Source organism: Maniola jurtina, chromosome 28 (genome assembly GCF_905333055.1).
Source record: "Maniola jurtina chromosome 28, ilManJurt1.1, whole genome shotgun sequence".
In the NCBI taxonomy this organism is placed as follows: domain Eukaryota; kingdom Metazoa; phylum Arthropoda; class Insecta; order Lepidoptera; family Nymphalidae; genus Maniola; species Maniola jurtina.
Window position 1 is genome coordinate 6,391,336 of NC_060056.1, and position 12,946 is coordinate 6,404,281.

At 33.9% G+C, this 12,946-nt stretch overlaps 1 protein-coding gene and 1 long non-coding RNA gene across 3 annotated transcripts; both read left to right on the forward strand.

Moving 5' to 3' along the window:
* Positions 1-1,639: 1,639 nt before the first annotated feature.
* Positions 1,640-3,131, forward strand: LOC123879375. Of its 2 annotated transcripts, XR_006798985.1 has the most exons (3): positions 1,640-2,056; positions 2,174-2,293; positions 2,966-3,131. It is a non-coding gene; the product is annotated as an uncharacterized LOC123879375 (long non-coding RNA). The 2 variants fall into 2 exon arrangements; XR_006798984.1 differs by having other exon boundaries at positions 1,640-2,293.
* A 793-nt stretch (positions 3,132-3,924) lies between these two features.
* On the forward strand, positions 3,925-9,328 carry LOC123879368 (PCNA-associated factor-like). Its single transcript, XM_045927036.1, has 5 exons — positions 3,925-3,985; positions 4,017-4,157; positions 4,644-4,712; positions 5,397-5,546; positions 8,141-9,328. The coding sequence occupies exons 2-5, from the start codon at positions 4,124-4,126 to the stop codon at positions 8,443-8,445; spliced, it is 558 nt and encodes a 185-aa protein (XP_045782992.1). The 5' UTR covers positions 3,925-3,985; positions 4,017-4,123; the 3' UTR covers positions 8,446-9,328.
* Positions 9,329-12,946: the final 3,618 nt, after the last annotated feature.

Here is a 12,946-nt window from a genome sequence, read left to right on the forward strand (position 1 = left end):
TGGAGTGTTTTTTTTGTTAAAACTGACTGGAAAGCGCTCTAAGGGGGTGCCGTGCGTATGTCGGCGAGCGCCGGCACAGACGGGGTCCATACTTGTATAGTTTAGCTAACTTGTTACAAATAACTACAAACTTGACATTGGCTAATCATTGTAAAAGCCAGACGTAAGAGAAAAAAAAAACGTGGATTTTCGTCTGTGTTGGTGTTAGCTGGCGGTCGTGCTCTGCCTTTTTGGAGTGTTTTTTTTGTTAAAACTGACTGGAAAGCGCTCTTCTAAAGGAGGTGCCGTGCGTGTGTCGGCGAGCGCCGGCACAGACGGGGTCCACACTTGTATAGTTTAACTAACTTGTTACAATAACTACAAACTTGACATTGGCTAATCTTTGTAAAGCCAGACGAGAGAGGAGGGATAGTGATTACGTAGGTATATTACGTATTTACGTATATCTTGACGTATATTGTCAACCATAGGTGATAACTGTCAAACTAAGTCAGTGTTTCCCATGGACCTAGTGTTTCCACTTACTGTTTTGATTTTACCTTAGTTTCCGCAAGAATTCACCCTAAATTACAAATTGAAATAGCTATAGATAATTCAATCCACGAAGACGCGCCCCACTCTTTTCCGCAATCGCTTACAGTGCAAGTGTGCAGTGTAAACTGCAAGAATGTGAGTTCTATTCCTACGCAGCGAGTAGCAATGTGGGCACACGCACACATAGTTAAATAGCAAAAAATTTCATAATTAACTGGAAGTATGCTCTACTTTATATTTTCACCTACTTTAAAAAAAAATATATAAGACGTGATGGTACTGCATTTATTGAACTAATTGTGTTATTGGCATAGACATATAATACTCGATATTGGTTACTAATAATATTTTAATAACAACAAATATTGTATACTAGATGATGCCCGCGACTTTGTCCGCGTGGATTTAAGTTTTTTGAAATCCCGTGGGAACTCTTTGATTTTCCGGGATAAAAAGGAGCCTATCTGCTAATCCTGGATATTATCTATCTCTATTCTAAATTTTAGCCAAATAACACACACACACACACACATACAAACTCTCACCTTTATAATATTAGTGTGATGTGAAGTGTGATATTGATAATATGTATAAGTATAGGCGTCACTCAGAAAAATCAATACCTGTTTTTTTCTGAGTGACGCCTATAAGTATTTAATATAATGATTTAAATATTTTTAACGAATTATTGGAATATCCTCCCAAAACCTAGCGAAGAACACAGGAACAAAACACGAAGAGGTTATCCAAGAGTTTTATCATTTCATATCATAATTTTTTATCATTTCTATTTTTATTCAAAATTCAAAATATTTTTATTCAATTAGACTTTTATAAGTTCTTTTGAATCGTCAAAAGCATCTACCACTGGTTCGGAATGCCTTTCCTACCGAGAAGAACCAGCAAGAAACTCGGCGGTTGCTCTTTTATCACAATTCAAATCTGTTTTTTAAAATAACCTAACATAAGAAAATCCTTCAATTACACTATATATTATTACATTAAAAAATAATAATATACATATACAAAAAATTAAAGTAGAGCAACTTTCCGATGGATCACGATACGCAGCAAAGCAACCCAAATTAACCGTGTACACCAGGCCCGTGACACCTTTAGTTCTTTCTTAGCCGCAAAGCGCTAGTATCGCAACAAGCTGCAGCCATATTCTTTTTTCTAGTCGATGGCCATATACATAGACTCTGTGGCATACTATTCTCTCGTTAGAGAGTAGTATGTACCTTGCTCTGTGGTATATATACTGGGAAGCCATATTGTTTATTGTTGTTGTCTCCAAAGGTTAATAAATTATGGGAATTGTGGTGATCCCAATTAATTCCTGTAAATATAGGACTCAGTGCTTTGCCGAAGGCTCAATTGTTGAACAGACACGTATGCCAGAAGCACTTCGATAGACATCAGTTCGACAGTATGGGGTGGTATGGGTACCCGACGTACGCATGGTTATCTCTACTTGTTTACTGAAAAGGAAAATACTTCACGGAATTCGTGAGCTCATTAGGTAAGTTGATTTCATGTTAAAGATGTATTAAGCACTAGGTATTCCCTAACATAGTTTTTACTTTGTGCTTTCATACCATATTTCATATGAATAAACTGTGTAAAATTCTTTTTTCAGCTGAACATGATTTCAGTGATCACAATTTTATTATGCTTTACAACCAACTTCAGATCAACAGAGTTCAACATTCAGAAGATTCAACAGTATCCACTCAAAGTACAATAATAATAATTAGTGGTGAGTTAGTACAAAATTATCTGTCCTGTGTCTAGTAACTATTTTATTTATTCTTTGCTAACATTGCCTTAATTATGGCTAAAGTCTTATATGCAATACAAATATTGATGTGATGGTCTCCACGGAACCACTACTTTAACACTACTGATGTCCATACAGTAGATTTTATCCATACTTCCATACTAATATTATAAATGCGAAAGTGTGTCTGTCTGTCAGTCTGCTACCTTTTCATAGCCCAACAGTTTAACCTATATTGACGAAATTTGGTACAGAGTTAGCCTATATTCTGGGGATCAACATAGGCTACGTTTTATCCCAGAAAATCAAAGAGTTCCCACGGGATTCCATAAAACCCATCATCCTCTTAGCTGATTTGTATGAGATTTGGTACTGAGGTAGCTTGCATCTAGTAATTGACATAGGCAACTTTTTATCCCTAAAAATCAAACACTTCCCACTGGATCTTTAAAAATCCTCCTAGTCCTCTAGTTTTAGTTTAGTTTATAGCTGTATTTTTTAATCAATCGGTTATATTATTATTAGACCAATTTTAATATGTAGGTACCAACTATCAGTCGTCTCATTAAGAATCCATGTAGTTTTTCATACATAATTTCTTGTTTATATAATTTAATTTTTCATTAATAAAATAATATTATTCCTTTACAGCCAATTTGACAACCAAGTGCAGGTATTTTATTAAAAGAATAAAAGAAATGTTTATCAAAGAAAACAAGAAGCAAAGGCTATTTTCAGAAGGATCCTCAAAGATGACTTTTGGTAAATATATAAAGTGTATAGATTAAGAAGCAAGAAATATAAAACTGAATTTGATAAGTTGTTTTATTTTACACCTAAATATATGCAAAAAAAATAAAATTATAGAGGTACCCCGTTTCAACGTTGTCATGGGACATCACTATGCTATCGATATCGACATCGACACAAGGTCGGATTGTGTCCCAACACTTTTTGCGACACTAGCGCTATGCGGCTACAACGGAACTAACCGTTAACTTTTGCACTGTCCTATCTGTCTTTAGACTGTATATAGTGATCTGTGGTGTACACTGAGCCGTGGTCGACTCAAGACTAATGCTCGGACTGAACTCCCCGCACCCCGCGGTTTCCCCAGTATAATATTGTAGTCTTTGGGTTTCCCCTCGCGATAAATAGTGGGGCGCGTCTTCGTGGATTGAAATATCTATAAACACCCTGATTTTACGGCCGCCGCTAGTATGCTATTGGGCTTAGAGCGCTTAGTAATTATTTCTCATTAATTGACTGAGCGAAGTGAGGTCTCCGAGTCTACTTGAGTGCTAAATATCCATATTCATCATCATCATCATCATCATCAGCCTATGGACATCCACAGCTGGACATAGGCCTTCCCTAAAGAGCGCTACCACACCCGGTCCTCAGCCTTCCTCGTCCAGCCACTTCCCGCCAGCCGCTTAATATCATCGGTCCATCGTGCTGGACAAATATCCATATTATATCGATGTAAATCATATGTAAATATCGATGGCTATTATTTTGAGTAACTAGTTACTATGATATTTTTACTGCTGATATTAGTTAATTATATAATTATGTTATCTGTTGTACGTTTCATTTTTGACAAGTTACAGTTATACATGTTATTGGTCTGTGGTTTGAAACTTTTTGGCGCAATTTTCTACGAGTTGTATTATAAGCAAGGAACATTTATACTCTAGTGATTATAAGTTACCGTAATAAAATAAAAATTAGTGATTACAAATATACATACGTGTTATATTAATAATTAAACATTTCGCTGTATAATACGCACCAAAAATTATTATTATGGCACGAACGAGAGCTTCGGTGACGGCTAAAGGCAAGTTACTGAAATATTTTGTTTATGTTAAAAAACCAAGATTAAGACATGATTTTTATTGATTAGTTATTAGGATATTAAGTTTAGCTGTTGTAACTTGGACTCCGAATGATATTCAACTAGGAATTCTGGCAAAAAATGAAAAAGTCTTTTCCCTAACCTCATTTTCCCATATTTAGCATTTCTAATGCTAGTATAAGTTATAACACGAACCCGCGGGATTATCCCAAAATCGGTTCCCAACGAGTCTCTAGATCAGAGCTACCTATATTCGAAACTATATTTTAACTGAATACAAAATAACAAACAGTTTGCTACTGTTTCGATTGAGTGATATTTAATTGCAGAAAAGCACATGACTGAAGAGTTAGCGTTGCGTGCACAGTATCAAACCCCCGATCTCCCTAATAGAAGGTCGACGTTTTAACTACTAAGCTATGATTGCTTTGCTACACGTACACACTAAATAATCTTATTAAATTTTAGCTGTAACTGGTAAAAGCAGTAAAGTAAGATACAGTGGCGCCAAACCATCCAAGAGTACTGGCCAGTCAGGTAAGTCCAAAAGAATTTAAAAATTTCTAATTTGCCTGGGTCCTAAGAAATAATCCTACTAAAGGAAATATTTTTTACAATCCTGTCTTAAGCATCTTATGGATGAGACTATGAGTCTTGACAGATAGAAAGAGGACACAGTGATCCTATAATTAAGCATTGTTCCGTTAAACAAGCCAAAATAAAAATAGTAACTTGGCTTGCTTCCTTAGGTTACGATGAAACCTGAAAACTTTTCCTGCATCTAAAATAAGGGCAATTTGTTACTACTATTCATTTAAACATATAATGCAACACAACAAAAAACTTATTATCTTACATCTTTATTTTTTTAACCTTAGAAAATACCTTAATTAATGAACTGAGTGTCAATTGTATATTGTAAATGCTATCGGCATATTGTTAATGCGAATCAGGTACTCACGATACAGGATTACCTAGTGTGGGTACCATCGGATACAAAAAAATTGTATAAGACTTTGTATTTGGTTAAAATCCCCCCCCCCCTTATAAAGTTTATTCTAATATGCTTACAGTTCACTATGTTGTTGTGACCTAGATAAAAATAAAGTAGCACAAACACTATTAATATTAATTAAATTATTAGTATTTGGTTAATAAATATTTTTTCATTATAATAGTCACTTTTGTGGAACCAAACCCTAAAAATTTTTTTTTTTCTAGTTCCAGGTTCCCACAGTGAAAAATCTTCTCGGACGCTATCTGGAGGCAACCCTGTGTGTCCGCGAGAGACTCCTAAATGGCAGAAGCCTATCACCAACTTCTTTGTTGTGAACCAGTCTGTCAAGACTGTTGATGAAGAGGATCCTCAGGGTCTGTACTATTTATTCAATTCTTTAAACCAAGTTTAGTTGCATGTATCTCTGATGTCTGTACCAAGCAACGAAATCAGTTAAGCAGATGGGTTGTGAAAAGGTAACAGAGACACTTTCGCCTTTATAGATTAACTAGTGTTTTGCTCGGTGCGCGAGCTGCTAAAGCAGCTCGCGTGACGTGGTAAGGTTAACTTTATTATATTTAACCAAATTTATTTATTAAAGATACAAAATTAACCGCGAAAACACAATAAAACGACACCCATATCGATTTTTTTCTTAAAAAATGCATGTCCGCCATCTTGGATTTCAAAATAAATGTCGTTATCATAATGAGCAACCTGGAAAACTCTGAAAACGACATCCATATCATTTTTTGTAAAAACGGGGTAGTTGAGGTTAATAAAGTAGGGTGCGTGGGTGCGCGGACCACTAAAGTGGTCCGCGAGCATGCAGAGTTTGTTCCACCGAGTAGACCTTCGGATCCTAATCATCTTTGGCCAAGAAACCACTCTTCCATCTTTTATATTCTCCGAGATAGACACCGACGAAATTTGTACGGCGGCCATCTTGTTTTTCCAAAATTTTCCACTTTTTCTATTAATCGTTTACTACATTCTTTAAAGATTGCGAGTTTGAACGAAATCGGTTGGAAAACAAAAGAGTTGCAAAAATCATACAGGCCGCCATCTTGTTTTTCTGAAATGTCATAATTTTTCCCTACTCATATCGCGCACCAAAACATATCTCCCCTACATTATCGTATCGTTATCCGTCTCTTTCTAGGAGAATGAGACATTCAATATTCGCCATACAAAATGTATGGGAAAATAAATTCCGCCATTTTGAATTTTTTTTCTATTCATCGAGTAGACCTTTGGATCCTGATCCTCTTTTGCCACGAAACCGCACCTCCATCTTTTATACCCTCCGAGCTGGACGCCGGCGAAATTTGTATGGCGGCCATCTTTTCTTCGCCATTTTAAATTTTTTTCCAGCTTTTTGGCAATTGGATGATGTCATGAATGACATTTGCTCGAGCACCCCCCGCCTATCTTCAATACCTTAAGCGGGCCCTTCACCCATTTCCGATATCCTCAATCATCAGCTCTCTCCATAATTTTGGCTTACTAACTTTTTGTTTTCTATACGACACCATCAGTGAAAAAAAAATTTTTCATACAAAATTTTACAGGAGTTTTCTAGTTGAAAATCTCGAAAATCTCCCCAAAAGTGGCAACACCGGTTGCATATCTCCATACTGCAAGCCGAGATACACAATCGATTCATACATTCTGACTTTCCAAAATGTTGCCAACTGCCTCAAAAACGTAATCAAAATTTCGAAAAGTAAAAAAAAATACAAAATGGCCGCCAACTCGTTTCACAGAAAAATTTTACACCGTTTCATAATTTTCCTATTAACTACAGGATATACCGCTCCCGATGACGTTTCAATCTTTCCTCTCGCTTGCACCCACGCGAAAGGGGATACCGTGAAAAAGACCGTGTCGAAAATCACTTTTACTTTGATAAATTCCAGTGTTGCCAGTCTCCGGCGACAAAAATACCCAAATTTCATTTGTACGAGCAAAACACTTAATCGCTCATACTCGGATTTTGCGAAAAGTCCGTATTTCGATTTTTTACATTTTCGCAAAAATCTTGAAATTTCCCGAAAAATGGGGTAATTTTTCCCCACCAATCTATACATCGAGTCTATACGTACAATCGCTTCATAGAAACCGAATCGCTCCAATGTTGCCAACTTTGAGATATTTAACTTTTAAAGTTGCGTTTTTTCGTACCTCTAACATAACGGCCGCCATGACAGCCGCCATCTTGAATTTTTAGAAACTACTCCCATTCTGTCAAAACACAGGATAATCGTGGGCGAAACCAGAAAAAATAATTATCCTCGATTACCCCGTCTTGGATCTGTGGCGCCGCGGTTCGGGGTCGAAAATTCAAAATTTTCAAAACGCTACGGTTCGGCCGCCATCTTGTTTTTCCAATTTTTTTCACATTTTCTATTAACCGTTTACTACTTTCTTCAAAGATTGCAAAATTCAACGAAATCGGTTGGAAAACAACGGAGCTGCAAAAATCACATCGGCCGCCATCTTGTTTTTCTGAAATGTCATAATTTTTCCCCAGAGGGTTCCCGAATCCGAACACAACTCCCCTACATCATTATATCATTTTCCGTCTCTTTCTAGGAGAACAATTATGTCAATGAGTGAGTCAGTGAGTGGTAATCGAGCTATATATAGTATAATATGAATTAATGTTCTCTTTATAGAGCCTCAATAGCTCAACGGTTGAGGAGCAGACTGAATTCCGAAAGGTCGGCGGTTCAAACTCCACCCGTTGCACTATTGTCGTACCCACTCCTGGCACAAGATTTACGCTTAATTGGGGGGGGGGGGGAAAGGAGAATATTAGTCATGATTAGCATGGCTAATATTCTTTAAAAAAAAAAAAAACTGAAAACTACAAAGTAAATATTAAACTAGATGATGTCTGCAACTTTGTGCACATGAATTTTTACTAATCATGTACTGATTTTTTACACGAATCTTCAAATTTCAGCTGGCACTTCAAAATCAAAACCAAAACGCAATGTCATATATTCAGATGACGAAGAGGAACAAACAGAAAAACCAATCAACAAAGAACTAGATGAAACTATCCAACTGGAACCCTTAACAGGCGAGGATAGTCACAAGATAAACGAGTACTACGTCAAAAAAGATAAAGGCGTGGAAAAGAAAAGCAGCGAAGAAAAGATAGATAAAGAAAACATAGATGACAATGTGACGAGGAATAAAAGACATTTAGATGAACTTAATGATGATGATGAAAGAGATAGTAAAAAGATAAAAGTTGATCAATAATTGTTTGTTAAATTTTCGATAGTTTTTAGAATTAATTTAAAAAGTCCAAATCTACTGCAATTCTGGAATTTGGACTATTGGTCAAGTCTAACAGTGCAAACTCAAGTCTTTCAATTGTTAAACAGAAGTAAATCTTATGTATTATATTATAGGAATGAGAAACCTTTTGATGAAGTCGATTTAGATGACGAATGAGATACTAAAAAGATAAAAGTTAATTATAATGAATTAAATGTAATTTATTGACTAGTTTTAAGTTATCAACTAATTTTTTTGGGTTTAATTTAATTAAGTTTAGTTTAATTTAATAGTATTTCAAAACTACTGCTGTTCTCGGTTTTAGATATAATAGTCTTAATTTTTCTTAATTTAATAGTCCAAACACGATTTATATATCTCCATTTGCAGTTTAATAGTCCGACTCAACTACAGCAATGAATTTGTACACTAAGATTAGCCTAAGATTGCGTTGAACGTAACAGGTACCTACTAGTAATAAAAAAAAACGTTATTTTGTGGAATCTTTGACTAAAGCATACACACACGAAATAAGTTTTCGTCCCCTCATATTAAAAAACGAGTTAAAAACGAATATCGATATCGAGGACAATATGTATAATTGTGTCAAACTTGTAGTAGGGGTTAGTAACGAAATGCTTCCTAATTATTTTGTGTGTTCTTTTACTTGATTATTACCTATAAGGTTGATTTTTCAATCGTTAAAATAATCACTGATACATGATTTTGAGGTTTTGACAGTTTTGTATAGAAAATCTGTAAAAACGTGATTGAAAAATCGGCCTTTAGGAAACTAAATGTGATAAATTAATATAGCTAAATGTACCTACATATTTTGTTACTTTAAATAAAATAAGACGAAATATAAAAATTGTTGGTTTTATTGATTTAAATACCATAACCTCTTGGATTCAATTGTCTATGACTAAGGTTAGAGTTACACATAACACTTGCATAACTTCGAAAACTTGCCTTTATACAAGTTTAAAAAATATATTAAAACTATGCTCCTGAGAAAAGCATATTATACAATCGAAGATTATGTAAATGATAAAAGAGCGTGGATTTGACCTGCAGCTCGCTCCAGCAATGCGCGGGACTTCAATTACTTTTATACATGGTATAATATTGTATATCAAATCTTTGAAAAGAGCAACCGCCGAGTTTCTTGCTGGTTCTTCTCGGTAGGAAAGGCATTCCAAACTAGGAAAAAGGAGTTTTTCTTTAGGTAAATAAAACACAAAATCGAGTATACGTTTTATTTTTATTGTTTCGTCAATACAAGATCAAATATTATTAGAAAATTGAAAATGTCTACAAAAATTTCGTTCATTAATTATTATTATTTTCTATTGTGAAGCTAACTAGTTATAAATGTTCAAAATTGTAGTAAAAATTACTTTATCAAATTGTGATAATTTCTATAAAATGATTATTTCAAAAATTGATGTGATCGATTTATATTTATCGTTATTTTGAAAATATAACCAATCTATTTAATTTCTATTATAAAGACTAAACCCGAAATGTCATCAAATCGCTATTCTCCTGAATCCTTATGAGCAAAGATTTAACTTAAAGAGCAACCGCCGAGTTTCTCGCTGGTTCTCCTCGGTAAAAAAGGCATTCCGAACCAGATATGATGCATTGAACGATTCAAAAATAAGTAACTAGTTATAAAAGTTTAATTGAATAAAAAAAAAAAAATTTGAATATGCTTCTGCTTTTGTATAAAAAAAAAAACGATTTTTCGAATAATTATTCGTAAAAGAAGAATTTTAAACAGTTTGATAAAAAAAAATTAAGTTTCGAACAGAACAAAAAGATTACCAGTGTCCAAAAACATAAAATAAATACAAAAACCAATACTTGCCTTACAATTAATTACAATATGAATATTGCTATGCTTTATTATTCTTAAAAGCTAAGTTATTTGAAAATCTAATTCATATATAAATAATTTAAATTTTCTTGTATGCGAAACAATTTGAATCGTTTTTTTTATTCAAAGGTTTTATTTCAATAAAAATATCAAAAGCAAAACATCTTAAGAAATTACTTATCTAAAAAAAATCGAATACAGCAAAAGGTATAACTTAGTTTTTGCTTTGAAAGATTTGCGAAAAAATCAATAGTGGATTTAAAACCAAAAAAAGTTTTGAAAAAAACTTGTTTCGCATACAAGAATGAGAAAATATTCTAAATCTATAATACTTCATAATGTTTCACTACGCTATCTAATTATTTATTTATTTATATTTACTTAAAACTCGTTAAAATAATATGATTGTCATATTGAAAAAACTTAGCTTTTCTTAAAAAAAAATATTATTGGTTAGATCCTCATTGATTTTTTACATGAAAAACAATCCATAGAGTGAAAGTTAATTTTAGATATTTTTGGACTAAATAATAAATAGTTCAAAACTAAAATTACGTAGGTATCTATTTATAAATCGAATAACTGGAATATTTTATTATTATATTAATATTTTAACGAGTTTTAAAGACACTTTAGTTGAGAGGAGAAAAAATTGCATTGTATTTAGTTCAGACAGGTGAAATCCAGAATTGAAGGTAGAATCCAAAAAAATGTGTTTTTTTTTGTCCTTATCACACTGCAGAGATTTTCCATACACTTAGCTTGCTCTAACAAGATATTATTTTGATGTCAAATCCACCTTGATTCTTCATCCGAGTTTTGACATCTTTAAAAAATGTTTCGTTACCCATGGTTGAACGAAATAAATAAAAGTTTAGCTTAAACTAACAAGTGTAAATTAAAAATGTATAACACCCCGACAAGTGAAGGTTACAGTAACTAGAAAAGAGCTGATAACTTTCAAATGGCTGAACCGATTTTCTTGGATTATAGCTAAGAACACTCCCGATCAAACCACCTTTCAAGCAAAAAAAAAACTAAATTAAAGTCGGTTTATTATTTAAGGAGCTACGATGCCACAGACAGATACACACGTCAAACTTATAACACCCTTCTTTTTGGGTCGGGGGTTAAAAACAATATTTTAGTTTTGAGTTCTCGCCATATTTTTCCTCTCTCAACTAAAATTTAGTTTTAGATTAAATTTTTTAAACGCGATACAAAATGTGATATACATCTTAACCATAGTTTCCTAAATATCATAACCAACGACTTCCCTAAACGAATTTGGCTGCCCGTTATTGTAATACTTTAGGCTTTTTGATTTTTTCTCCCTAAAATATTTTCGTTGAGTATTTTTTCTACTAAATTTTAGATTTTTTTAATCGATACTATTATTATAAACTAGAGGATGCCCGCGACTTCGTCTGCGTGGATTTAGGTTTTTAAAGATCCCGTGGGAACTGTTTGATTACCGCGATAAAATGCCTATGTCAATTACAGGGATGCAAGCTACCTTGGTACCGAATTTCATATAAATCGGTAAAGTAGATGGGTTTTTAGGAATCCCGTGGGAACTCTTTGATTTTCCGGGATAAAAAGTAGCCTATGTCCGTCCCCGGGATATAAGCTAACCAACGTCAGAATCGGTTAAACTGTTGGGCCGTAAAAAGTTAGCAGACAGACAGACAGACAGACACACTTTCGCATTTATATTATTAGTATGGATGGATGTGAAAGTGTGTCTGTCCGTCTACCTGCTAGATTTCACAGCTCACCCGTTAAACTGATTTGGATGTAATTTGGTGCAGAGATAGTTTGCATCCCGGGGAAGGACATAATATGCTACTTTTTGTCCTGGAAAGAAGAGTTCTCCAAAGATTTTTTACTTAAAACCTAATTCTATGTGGAATTAGGTTTTAAAAACCTAAATCCACATGGATGAAGCTGTGGTCAACTTGTACTTGGTACGAAATATCTTGCATCCTGGAGACAGAATTAGAATACTTTTTACTCCAGAAAATCAAAGAACTCTCTCGAGATTTTTAAAAACCTAAATCCACGCGGACGAAGTTGCGGGCATCGTCTAGTTTTGAATAAATAAGTACATGAAATTCAAAATGTTTTATTACATGGCAAGATGATATATTTCATTCAAATAAAAGATAGATAAGGTCAGATTTTTTAAAAATACATTGGATAGCAACATTGGTACTGATTCTGAGCGCAACTAAATTTTAGAGTATTCGCATCTTTTTCTTACCAACGTAGTAAGAAAAGGACAGACAAACTTAATTTAATTTAGAACTGTCAAACTGATCTTGGGGGCCCGTTGCGAGTGCGAAAAATTTCGTCTTTTAATTTGAAATTCATATTCCGTCCCTTTTTAGCTATATTAAAAAGAAAAGGATGCAGATACTCTAAATTTAGTTTAGAGTATAATATCAAAATCGACATCAATACTCATATCTGATATAGAGTCACTAAACGATTGGAAAGCACTTTGTAAAAGTTATTTGAGTAAAGTTTTCTATCCTATTTATTAGTAAAAATTCAAAAGATGTTTCAAATCGGGCTAGATCTTGTACACTTCCATCTGAA

Coding starts and splice junctions, on each gene's coding strand:
- LOC123879368 (XM_045927036.1), top strand. CDS start 4,124: ATGGCACGAACGAGAGCTTCGGTGACGGCTAAAG. Junction 4,158..4,643: donor AGCTTCGGTGACGGCTAAAG/GCAAGTTACTGA, acceptor ATTAAATTTTAG/CTGTAACTGGTAAAAGCAGT. Junction 5,547..8,140: donor TGATGAAGAGGATCCTCAGG/GTCTGTACTATT, acceptor TTCAAATTTCAG/CTGGCACTTCAAAATCAAAA.